This window comes from Lithobates pipiens, unplaced genomic scaffold (assembly GCF_037356315.1).
Source record: "Lithobates pipiens isolate NorthernLeopardFrog02 unplaced genomic scaffold, aLitPip1_a1.2 Scaffold_18, whole genome shotgun sequence".
In the NCBI taxonomy this organism is placed as follows: Eukaryota; Metazoa; Chordata; class Amphibia; order Anura; family Ranidae; genus Lithobates; species Lithobates pipiens.
The window spans coordinates 483,565,774-483,578,956 of NW_027507758.1; the positions used below are offsets into that span (position 1 = coordinate 483,565,774).

At 41.0% G+C, this 13,183-nt stretch overlaps 1 protein-coding gene across 3 annotated transcripts in view; it reads left to right on the forward strand.

The window, feature by feature from the left end:
- The window catches only part of PASK (PAS domain containing serine/threonine kinase), a 74,638-nt gene that overhangs the window by 31,246 nt on the left and 30,209 nt on the right, over nt 1-13,183 (forward strand). For all 3 annotated transcript variants that reach the window (XM_077488448.1, XM_077488446.1, XM_077488447.1), the window contains exons 7-9: nt 1,964-2,206; nt 7,932-8,064; nt 10,574-10,679. In XM_077488448.1, coding sequence (XP_077344574.1) covers nt 1,964-2,206; nt 7,932-8,064; nt 10,574-10,679 — 482 coding nt within the window. The remainder of the gene's footprint in view (nt 1-1,963; nt 2,207-7,931; nt 8,065-10,573; nt 10,680-13,183) is intronic.

The window sequence follows — 13,183 nt, forward strand, 5'->3', positions numbered from 1 at the left end:
ACTGACAGATACAAAAAGAAACCATGTTTCTTTTTATCTTTGTGTTTCAGTAGCTAAGCAATGTTGTTGATCAACATTGCCTGGCTGCTGCTTTTTTTTTTTTTTTGACAGCTCCAATTATGGCCCCGCTCCTTGACAACCGATAATTGCCAGCTTTATTTTTTTTAATTTCAGCTGTCAGTCGGAGAATCCTGCTGACAGCTCAAAGAACCCAGGCTGAATCTATCGGTCTCAGGTATCAGTGCATTTGCACGAGTGCCGATACTCGCGCAAATGCTTCATATCGGTATTGGTGCAACCCTAATAGATAATGAGTGATACACAGGTATAGGAGGCTACATCTGCTAATACATTTTCGTATACATGGGAATTGCAAGATCTTATTTTACTAGTTTTGCTTTGGAGTACTTTTGGTAGCAAAAGAATGTTATCCAACTTACAATAGGGTGTCCTCCAAAGAATTCTGACAGCTCGGTCATGGCAGTCAGAAGCTGCTCCTGGCAGGTAGTATGGGCAAGGGAAGGAAATATCTCATGTGACATCACCAACTCTGATGCCTCAAAAATGTCTTGTAGGAAGGGAAAAACAACCCTAAAAGCCAGATACACACAAATATATTCAAAAACCAGGCTCCATGCCACGCTCTGTTTAACTGTTGTGTTATTTTGTGAATCGGATGCATGTTGCACAGATTTTAAGAACGAAACTGATGCAGAAAACTGTCTAGAGTGGTGTATGCCACAAAATTAGGCAGATAGACCAGTTTAGGTCTATCTATGCCACCCGTACCACTTTCTATTTCAGAGTAAAATGGAAACTGGCGTGAATTCTATGACTTATTAACAAAAAGATTGCAGCAGTTTTCTGTCGTGGACAGCTCACTATCCTCTCTCCGGTTGTACGAGCAGTCTGTACAGCTGTGTGTGTGTGTGTGTGTGTATGTATGTGTGTAAAATATATATATATATATATATATACACACACACACCTGTGCAGACTGCTCGTACAACCGGAGAGAGGATAGTGAGCTGTCGACGACAGAAAACTTCTGCAATCTTTTGTTAATAAGTCATAGAATTCAAGCCAGTTTCCATTTCACTCTGAAATAGAAAGTGGTACGGGTGGCACAGATAGACCTAAACTGGTCTATCTGCCTAATTTATTTGGCACACACTACTCTAGACCATTACATACATACATACGCTTGCACGCAATCAGCTGACCAGCGGAAACGGACTAAGGAATCGGGAGCATGTAGTTGTGATAAATACAGCATAGAGCAGATCTTGCACAACTCTTTAATTCCCCTTGAGGTGCTTATTTGTAAGAGAAATGTAATAAAAACAAGAGTAATCTGTCAACAGTGTTAATATCTGTATGCATTGTACCTCTGATTTACCAATAAACCTACCACTGAGCAATAGAACGACATGGATTTTGTTTATACTCAGACAAGGTAAGGTCTGGGATCCATGAGGCACTCCTGCAGGATGTTGATGAGTAAGGCTGGCTTAGGCTGGGTTCACATCTAAGCCTCATGCGGCTTGCAGCAGGGGTCCGGTGCGCCCCTGTTCTCTGTTTCAGGGACGAATCGGGGACACATTTTTGCCTGAATTTGACCCTAAAACTGAGCCAAAGATGCACAGGACCTCTGTGCAATCCACTCCGCAGCCACCCGAAGATATGTGAACCGACTCCATAGAGAGCCGGCCACAATCTCCTGTCGTGCAAATTGGATGTGGGCAAACCCACATCTAATTCGCACTAGTGTGAACCCAGCCTGAATGCTAGCTGGAATCTCTTTGCTTTGTAGACTGGAAGCCAGGTATCTAAAACTCAATGAAGAATCCCTGTGCCTATTCTTTTAAGCTTTCTGTCACTATATTATCTTACTATCTGATTCTTGAACATTGCACCATAGTACCTTTTGACATAAAATATTATTATTATTTTTTTTTTATAGAGCATCCAGCACCAGAATGTTGTAGGCATGTCACGTGATGGTGTCACTTTTCCTCTTAGTCTGACTCTGATAGAAGACTTTGCTGAAGGTGTATCTTCAGTTGAAGAATACTATGGCAGTATAACTGTCCTGTCCTCTATCAGTGGCCTAATCACCCTTCTTCCTGATGGATCCATCAAAGGCTTAAATGGAACTTTTTCACGCTTTCTGTTTGGATATGACCGAACACAGCTCCTGGGAAAGGTAGGAATCTGCCACAATCTTAAGTTGCTTTTAAAAAGGGGCTTTCTAGTTTTTTTAAACTATGTAAGTATACCGCAAAAGGGTAAAAAGGGGTAAGTCACTTTTGTAATAGCATTAAACATAAAATGCTATGCCTTAAGTCTAGTGTCAGAAAGTATATCTTCACAAATAAGAAGAGAGGGGAGAAGCTGCTCAAAACAGGCGTTAAAGAGGAAGTAAACTCTCCCACTCTGATGCTTCTTTTCAGTTAGTCCATTATAATAAGTAATTATCAAACTATAGCCACTGTAATCCAGCCAAAATCGCATTTTACTTACTGTTTAAAGAAACTTTAAAAATCTTGTTTCCAGGGGTTAGGCAGTGCCATCTTAAGTATTGTTTTCTGAGTCCACAGTGGAGTATATTTCCGCCCTTACATTGAGCACTTCCTGTACTGTTAACCAAGGCTCCTTCTCAATCCAACGTTTCTATGGCAACCCTGCTTCCCTGTTCATAGTTGACTTCTTTTATTTCATAGTTTTTACTTGTGCTGATTACCTAGTGTTTGCCTGCATGAGTCCTATCAGCTTCAGTTGATAAGACTGCAGTACTGCTGTCCCATGCTCTGCTTTACACTGTATGTGAGGTCACATGGTGTATAGAAGGAAGCTCTGAGTGATTAGCAGCCTCCTGGGAGTTCAGTACTGTGTGCCTTAGGAAGTCCTGATAACAGATAAGACGTAGAGAGTGTGCCGTAAATCATGGGAGATCTGGGCATGCTCAGTGACATCTCTCTAAAGAACAAAAAGGATTACAACAATACTAAGCAAGCAAGGAGATATCTACAAGCAGTGTTCATTAGGGGTTTTTTATGCTGATTTACATGGGACAAAGTTGTGGGGGAGGGTTTACAACCACTTTAATATCACAAGTGATCCCTGGTTAAACCTTAGACATTTAAAGACCTCCCCAGCTGACCAAGGCAGATAGTAATTTGCACTTTTGAACTGACCATAGCCAGGTAGTTTTTTTTGGTTTTAATGGGGAAAAAAACAGCCAGCGGTTCTTAACCACTACAATACAGGGCACTTTCACCCCCTTCCTTCCCAGCCCAATTTTCAGCTTTCATCGCTCTAGCGCTTTCAATGACAATTGCGCGGTCATGCTACACTGTACCCAAATGAAATGGTTATCATTTTGTTCGCATAAATAGAGCTTTATTTTGGTGTTATTTATTCACGACTCCGTTTTTTATTTTTTGCGATATAAGCCCAAAAAAAGCGGAAATTTGGAAAAAAAACAATATTTTCTTTTTTCTATTTGAAAAGAAATCCAATAAAATCAAATTTTGTCATAAATTTAAGCCAAAATGTATTCTGCTACATGTTTTTGGTAAAAAAAATTCCGTTAAGTGTATAATAATTGGTTTGTGTGATCAGGGACATATGTACGCAAATGATCATGTACATATGTGTGCAGGTGATCACGTACATATGTGTGCAGATAATCATTGAGACATGTGATTTTAGTGGGACATATGTGGGGGACATGTTTTTATTATTGGGGACATGTGTGTTTTGGGGACATATGTGGGGACTGTGTTTGTACTGTGTGGTGTGTTGTGTGTTGACACTAGACTGATGATCAGTGAGTAAAAAGCTGTAAAAAACAGCTCATACTCACTGATCATCAGCCGGCTGCAGCGTTCTGCTCTCCTCTCCTCAGCGATGACTTCCGTGTGAGGAGAGGAGAGCCGATTGCCTAGCAACCGGCTGTTTGTTTACATCACATGACGGCTGTGATTGGACACGGCCGTCATGTGATCAGGAGGGCCAATCACAGAGCCCTCCTGCCGATCTGAGATGTGCCGTGTCCGGGTGACACGAGCACATCGGGATTGCGCCGCTGCGCGGGCACGCGTGTGCGCGATCCCGCTACTTCTGAAGGACGTTCCTCAACGGCCTATCAGGAGTAGACGGCTCCCACCCGGCCGTATATATGCATTGGCTGGGTAGGGAAGTGGTTAAACAACACAAAGTGAATGGAGGAATCCCTCTGCTGGGACATTGCATTCTGACAACAGGACTCGCCACTGTCAGAACACACTGACCAGCGAATGCAACTACTGATTGAAAAAAGTTTTCTGACTTGTTTGTGTAAACAGTTGACTTCTGTTGAACAGGACGAGCACTCACTGATTTGAAATGTGGATCAGTCTGTGACCAGCTTTAGATGTGTTTGGCTGATTGCTTGTTTGCTCTGATAAGCCAGGGGCAGGAATATCTTCTTGCTTAAAGAATAAGGCTGCTTTCACACTGCAGCGGGAGCGGCGTCGGCGGTAAAGTGCCGCTATTTTTAGCGGCGCTTTACCGTCGTTTTAGCGGCGGTGTGCGGGCGCTAGCGGGGTGGTTTTAACCCCCGCTAGCGGCCGAAAAGGGGTTAAACCCGCCCGCAAAGCGCCGCTGCAGCGGCGCTTTGCCGGCGGTATTGCCGCGGTGTCCCATTGATTTCAATGGGTAGGAGCGGTTTAGGAGCGGTGAATACACCGCTCCTTCACCGCTGCAAAGATGCTACTAGCAGGACTTTTTTCACCGTCCTGCCAGCGCATCGCTCCAGTGTGAAAGCCCTCCGGCTTTCACACTGGAGTTAAAGGGGCCGGTTTTTTTCAGGCGTTACACAGGCGCTATTTTTAGCGCTGTAACGCCTGAATACCGCCCCAGTGTGAAAGCAGCCTAAGTTCACTTTTTAGAAAAAATAAATAAATGCACATTTTTTTTACAGGTGTAAAAATGTGCATGTATTATAATTTCTTTGTAGCCTGTAAAACCTTAATAATAATAATAATAATAAAAAAAACTGCGCTGACCCTAAATATTAAAACTAAACACAAATAGGCTGCAGTAAAAGTGGGATAAACACAAAAACAATAAACAATAAAAACTGCGCCACCAATAAGTTCAGCAAGGGCCACCATAGACCAAAAAAAATCATGGTTTAAGTGTTCAAAAAATGAATAGTTACAGTGCCTTGCGAAAGTATTCGCCCCCCTTGAACTTTTCAACCTTTTGCCACATTTCAGGCTTCAAACATAAAGATATAAAAATTTTTATTTTTTGTGAAGAATCACCAACAAGTGGGACACAATTGTGAAGTGGAACGAAATCTATTGGATTTTTGAAACTTTTTTAACTAATAAAAAAATGAAAAGTGGGGCGTGCAAAATTATTTGGCCCCCTTGCGTTAATACTTTGTAGAGCCACCTTTTTGCTGCGATTTCAGCTGAAAGTCGCTTGGGGTATGTCTCTATCAGTTTTGCACATCGAGAGACTGAAATTCTTGCCCATTCTTCCTTGCAAAACAGCTCGAGCTCAGTGAGGTTGGATGGAGAGCGTTTGTGAACAGCAGTTTTCAGCTCTTTCCACAGATTCTCGATTGGATTCAGGTCTGGACTTTGACTTGGCCATTCTAACACCTGGATACGTTTATTTGTGAACCATTCCTTTGTAGATTTTGCTGTATGTTTGGGATCATTGTCTTGTTGGAAGATAAATCTCCGTCTCAGTTTCAGGTCTTATACAGACTCCAACAGGTTTTCATCCAGAATGGTCCTGTATTTGGTTGCATCCATCTTCCCCCTCAATTTTAACCATCTTCCCTGTCCCTGCTGAAGAAAAGCAGGCCCAAACCATGATGCTGCCACCACCATGTTTGACAGTGGGGATGGTGTGTTGAGGGTGATGAGCTTTGTTGCTTTTACGCCAAATATATCGTTTTGCATTGTGGGCAAAAAGTTCGATTTTGGTTTCATCTGACCAGAGCACCTTCTTCCACATGTTTGGTGTGTCTCCCAGGTGGCTTGTGGCAAACTTTAGATGAGACTTTTTATGGATATCTTTGAGAAATGGCTTTCTTCTTGCCACTCTTCCATAAAGGCCAGATTTGTGCAGTATACGACTGATTGTTGTCCTATGGACAGACTCTCCCACCTCAGCTATAGTTCTCTGCAGTTCATCCAGAGTGATCTTGGGCCTCTTGGCTGCATCTCTGATCAGTCTTCTCCTTGTCTGAGCTGTAAGTTTAGAGGGACGGCCAGGTCTTGGTAGATTTGCAGTGGTCTGATACTCCTTCCATTACAAAATGATCGCTTGCACGGTGCTCCTTAGGATGTTTAAAGCTTGAGAAATCTTTTTGTATCCAAATCCGGCTTTAAACTTCTCCACAACAGTATTACGGACCTGCCTGGTGTGTTTCTTGGTCTTCATGATGCTCTCTGCGCTTTCAACAGAACCCTGAGACTATCGCAGATACACACGGATTCTATTAATCACCATCAGTCGTTTAGGACAACATTGGATCATTCAGAGATCCTCGCTGAACTTCTGGAGTGAGTTTGCTGCACTGAAAGTAAAGGGGCCAAATCATTTTGCACGCACCACTTTTCAGTTTTTTTAATTGCTAAAAAAGTTTAAATTATCCAATAGATTTCGTTCCACTTCACAATTGTGTCCCACTTGTTGGTGATATCTTTATGTTTGAAGCCTGAAATGTGGCAAAAGGTTGAAAAGTTGAAGGGGGCCGAATACTTTCGCAAGACACTGTAAGACGGCAAAATAAAGTCTCTTATTATATCGGTGTCCTTATTAGAATTGAAGGAACCACCACCGTTCTCCACAACATAAGTGAAAACCGCCACCAATTGGAAAGTCGCTTACCAGAGGGTAAGCACAAACAGTGATTGGCTATAACCCAGCCGCGGCCTTTGGTATCCAAACTAGATCCCTCCAGGAAACCTTTGCAGTGCGATCAGGGTGCTGGACTCAGTATGTCATATGATCTGTGAGATCGTGGGGCATATAAGAAAGAAGGGGACAATAGCGTGATACCGCAACAAACATAGATTTATTATAAAAAGTAAGTTGTACTTACAAACATCCAGAAATGAAAAGCATTGTAGGAAAAACTCCTGCCGGCATTCTAGGAGCCCTTCCTCCTTTGGAAACGACACGGTGACGTCACTGCACGCCCTCACAAACGCGTTTCGTCATACACAGACGTTGTCAATGGGGATAGGAAAAGCACTGTACCAGCGATCAGCAGATTGCTGGTACAATGCAGGTCTCCAGCAGATCTGCCAGTTTAACTACTTGCTCATACATCATCCCATATGGGCTGTCAGATACAATCTGACAGGAAGAGATAATGAACTACCTTATTATCTCTTTATTAAATGGACCTTTTCTATTTTATCCTTTAACTTTCCACTGTCCTCCAACAGATAAACAGATAAAATATTTTCTTGAACAAAACTTGTCTTTGCAACTAGTACCATGTTTCCACGTCAGTTTTTTTTCATAGCTGCTGCTTCTTTTTTTTATTTAATGCCACAAAAAATCATTTTACTGTACATATGAAGTATAAGTGGGACCAATATTTATGCATTTGTTGAAATTCGAGGAAATATTTTCTTGCAGTATAACAAAAAGTCTTGGTATCAGTGTCTAGGACCAGAAAAAAGGTTCTGTTTTCATGAAAATAAACTTCTCTGAGAGAGACAAAAAAAAAGCAATAAAAATTGTCAAACTGTTGCATCTCCAAACCTGAAAAGCATCCGGTGGTCAAGTACCCTTTTTGCCATCTCTTACCCCTGTAAGACGCTACAAATACCAACTATAACGTTAGTAAATGCTTACTTGATTGAAGCTGTTTGGTAATTATGTTGTTCTTGTTTGGGCTCCATGTGTTTTAGAATATTACCTTTCTTATTCCTGGATTTTACCAATACATACGAAGTGCTGAAGAAGAGTTGTCACTGTTGACACCACCTCAGGATCTACGTGCTCCAGCCAGATCATGTGAGGTTCTCTACTGTAGTGTGCCTGGTAAGTGAGTCACTAAAAGCTTCTTCCCCTTTGAGCAGGTATGTTCATTTCAAAAGAAGAATTTTGTAGAATCTCCAAAACATAAAGTGTCAAAATACTTTACACTATCAGACACTGTGGCTAGCAGCAGACCAAAACCTTCATTTTTACTAGGGTTGTCCCGATACCACTTTTTTAAGACCGAGAACAAGTACCGATACTTTTTTTTTTCAAGTACTCACCGGTTACCGATACTACTTCTCCTTTTTTTTTTTTTTTTTTTGTCAGTAGCTCTTTTTTATTTTTTTCAGTTAATTTATGTATGTGTTTTTGGGGGGGGGGGGGGGGTGTAGACAGTCGGTGTCAGTGTTTTCTTTTTTATTATTTTTACAATTTTACTTTAGAATATTTATTTATTACAATGTTTCTTTCTTTCTTTTTTTTTTTTTATAATTAGGGGGGCTTTGGTGAGATATCAGGGGTCTAAACAGACCCCTGACTTCTCCCTTTTGATCCCCAGTCCCTTTCTCAGCTGCCCCAGCTGCACTGGAGATGAATGGAGTGGAGACAGAGCCTCCACTCCATTCATAAACGTAAGAATCTTAAACCGTTTACAATTCTCCATTATTTTTGTTTGGACAGAGTCAGTAATCAAAAACCGGAGGAGGAGGAGTGCATGGGGGGGGGGGGAAGAAGGTGAACACTGGGGAGGAGGAGCACACCGAAGGGGGAATGGAGGTGGACGGGGGGAGGGGACCGGAGATGAGCATGGAGGGTGGGGGGCAGAAAGAGCCCACGTAGAAACACAGAGGAGGACTCGTAGGGGAGCCAGATTAGGATACAGGGAACAATCGGTGCGGCGTAGGGGGAAGTTATAATCACCAATCTCCCTACGTGCTTCTCCTCCTCTCCCCTCCATGGCTTTCAGCTGCTTTATTGAAAGCCACACAGGGAGATTGGTAATTTAAACTTCCCTGCCGCAGCACCGATTGTTCCCGAGTGTCTGGGTATAGGGTGAAGCATTGGGAGCATTTGCACAAGTGCAAGTACTCCTGCAAGTACTCTGTATCGGGAGCAATACTGATACTAGTATTGGTATCGTGACAACCCTACTTTTTACCTAAGGTGGTCTCTTCTTTCCACCTCAGTGAGGACTCTTCCTTTCTTCCTTTCCTCTGCTCTGCCCCAAAACATGCCAAGGAAATTGCCTAAGCCCTAAAGGAGATGATTCCTTCCTTGTCCATCAGAGCTAATTTTACCAAGGCTGTTGGTGTCTCTTGAGCTTTTCAATATCAAACATCTGTATCCCAGATTTGCAAAGCCACCACCAGGTCCTGGGTTAATATGTTCTACAAGTTTTACCAAGTGGGTGTTCAAGCTACAGTGGATGCAAGCTTTGGCCACAAGGTGCTTCAAGCTGCTATCTGAGTGTTTTATAGGGTTCTTAACTTTGCTTGTCTGTTTGTCAAGTTGTTGCCCACCCCTCTTGTTATTGCTTGGAGATGTCCTGTGGTCTACAAATACAAGCCCTGTGTCCAGTACTATATGATTAAGATAAAGTGAAATTTTTGCTTGCCTGTAAAAAAAAAAAAAAATCAAAAAGGCTCATCATCTCTGTTTTTGATCACTCTTTATTGCTTGCTTAACAACTTTAGTCTCACAAAATGGGCAGGGTTATATGAGTGCACACTTTATTGTTTATCATTTTATATTAATTGTGATTTTATGTAGATTATTGGTACATTGTTCATCACCTATTACAGTGCAACACTATTCATACACAAATTCTTCCCAATGACCACAAGTGTAATCATTCTTCCCTCTGATAATCACACTAATGTAATGTATCATGAGTTGTAGATATAGTACAACGCAATTTTTAGCAGGGGCTCCCTGAGACCTGAAAGTTATTTCAAGGGTTCCTCTGTGTTGAAAAGGTTGCCAAAAGCTGTCCTAGGAGCTCCAACTATAGGGGGTTATTTACGAAAGGTAAATCCACTTTGCATTACAAGTGCACTTGTCGCTGTAAATGCAAGTGAGACATGCAAGGAAAATAAAAAACAGCATTTTAGCTTGCACATGATTGGATGATAAAATCAGCAGAGCTTCCCCTCATTTCAGATCTACCTCTCATATTCACAGCGACTGCACTTCCAAATGCACTTGCAGTGCAAAGTGGATTTGCCTTTAGTAAATAACCCCATAGCCACACATTGAAGAAGAGAGTTCTGTGTCCTCCGATGTATCCACTGCAGAAATGACCAACCGTGTTCCTCTGATCTCTGCTGCTTTTGTGGAACTACTCCCAGCTTGCTCCGCAGTCATGTATTTTTTTCCACTTGATGTTACTAATGCCCAACAAATGGGTAATCATTTTCTGGTTATAACAAAGCGTTCAGTGTACCAGTGTTGTTGCCTGTTGGAAAAAAATTAATCTTAAACTATGTCCAATAATGAGGTTGATTCTAATTGTTTGCTGCGATTTAGGACTATGATTTGAAACATTTTTATTTGTGTCTCCTATTGTCAGCTGCAGAGACATCTGTACAGAGATGCAAATCTGATGATTCTTTGGAAGGAGTTCCGCATCCTGCTTGTCGTATTGTAGTGAGCCCCTCATCTCCTCAGTCTACAGGGTATCCCGTTTTATTACAACTAAACATAACATCTTATAAAAAATATAATGAGATTCATTTACTAAGGTTTGTGCATGCTCACTGTGAAAGTGAATTTTTACTTTGCAAAGTATTTTTATTTATCTTTTGTAAATTAGTTGAAACAAAGGAAAAATGCACTTTGTAAACAATGCCCAATTGTCCAAGGAACTTTAAAAAAAAAAGGAATTTTTCTTTCACATGATTGGATGATTAAAGTCAGCACAACTTCATCTCCTTCATTAAGCTAAGCGCATTTTCTCGTCACATGGCGAACTTGCACTTGGCTTGGTAAATAGGGTAAAGTGCTCACTTCAGTAATATAATCTGTGTGTGTGTGTGTGTGTGTGTATGTGTATATATATATATATATATATATATATATATATATATATATATATATATATATATATATATATAATGTGTGTGTGTGTGTGTGTTCCATGCACATGATTTGCGTTTTTGTTGCAAAGTGAATTTTTCCTTTACTTTATCTCATTCATGGATATAAGTGAAAATTCACTTTAAAAAGTGTACATACTCCAGTTCAGTAAATAAGGGTTAATAAGTACAAGAAACATCATTAGGCCTTCTTGGGAGCTGTAGGTTTTCTAAAGCGTCTTATATAGAGTATATGGCAACACAACTACTCATCATAATTGAACTTTATTAAAAATCCTTACTTGCTTGTGTTCTATAGATACTAAGAGATGCATTTTTAAGAAATATTTGCAGAGCTATTCATCCTGCGGAGCCGCATGTAATTTGTTCTTTCTGAATAGGGGCAAAAAATAGAATGATATTATGCAATTTTCTCTCCTGGTTGACTGTTCTTTATTCATACAGAATAGAGTAATGTACCTGTAGAAAAAAATAGCTTAATAACGTTCAATTTTGACCCCATTTGGACAGAACAAGTGTACATGCAGTTTCACAGGATTGAGTTTTTTTATTGTTTTTTTATAAATACTTCCCTAGGGTAAGACACATATTGCAACTTCCTCAGACTGAATAGCCTGAATTCTAAAAAAAAAAAAAAAAAAAAAAAAAATCTCATCTTCAGCATCCCTGTATTACATGATAGAGTAAAGGCTATCTGCAATGTGCCTAATGAAGTGCTGGGGATGTATGAAATGTAACCTTAAGCTGGGTGCGGTGATCCGATAAAGGCAGTGAGCAGAGAACTTTTAAAAGTAAGTGAAGTTTAAATTTTTTAGCAGTCTTAAAAGGGATTGTCCTACCAAGTATATAATCTTGCATTACTTATAAAGTCTAGGCACATTGTGGTCCCTGCAAGTTCAAATCTACCTGTGGTTTATTTCCTTTTTTTTTTTTTTTTTCACACTGAAGCCCGTAAAGCATTGCACGTGCGACCATCAGATAGGTGGTACAATGCAGGATCCTGCAGACTCTCAGGACACTGTCTGACTGTACCTCCCATATAGGCAGGCAGATACTGAACTGAAGGAAGAATCTGTGAACTACTAGAGTGCTCACCTACTACCTCGAGAACTACAAGCCGTCGGCCATGATGGATGATGGTACTTGTAGTTCATTCACTCACAGAAATTATGTCAGTGGGTGTGGGGAGAAGATCCCCCATCCACTGTTGCAGGGGGTGGGAATCTGTTTTGTATGTATACAACAATGTTGGTTTTTCCTGGAAAGGTTTGGAGACATTTAAAGGGAATTTGTGAGAACAGAAATAAAAAGGTAATCCTTGCTGAATTATTACAGGTACCGGCTCAAATTTTGATCCTAAACCTAAATTCACTACCTAGCAAGACACTAAACAAGTTGGCAGGATAGGCAGTTTGTACTTAACCAGTTACATGCTTTTGTGCGAGTCAGTCGCTCATTAAAGTTAGTAAGCCCACAACAGTAAAATCAGTGTGTTTATGCTGTAAAACATGCTTGTTATCACTGTGGAACCTCCAGGGGTTAATCCTCCGCATTGTGTAACAGCGCCTGTCTTCTCTAATCCTCCCCTTCTTCCACAGTCTCCAATCTATCTCCTGATAGAACAGAGGCAAGGAAACAAGCTGCACATGCTCCATTTTGTGTGTACTGCTAGATAGGTTTTTTTTTTTCTCTTGGTAGAGTGGCCCTGTGCTAATCACATGCAATCGGCACTGTACAGACAGAGGGTCAGGGGTCCTGCAGCCTCATAGGACAGTCAGAGTAGAATGAAAGCTCCTCCTACAATCTTTACCCAGACACTGATAGAAGTCACAAGACTGCTCTAACTGCTGATGAGAAAAGGTATTTAGCAGTTTATACTTAGTAAAACTATTACATTTTCATGTTCTGTGTATTGTGGGAGACCAGATATAGTGAATGCAGGGTCCTGGGTTTAGTAACACTTTTATAAGTAGTTAAGTATGACAGTCATACAGTCTGTGACTTTAACACTAGGTAAAAAAACCCTCACAGGTTTCTTTCCAGTTCCATTTAAATGTAACTAGATCCTATCATCTCCCAGGGAG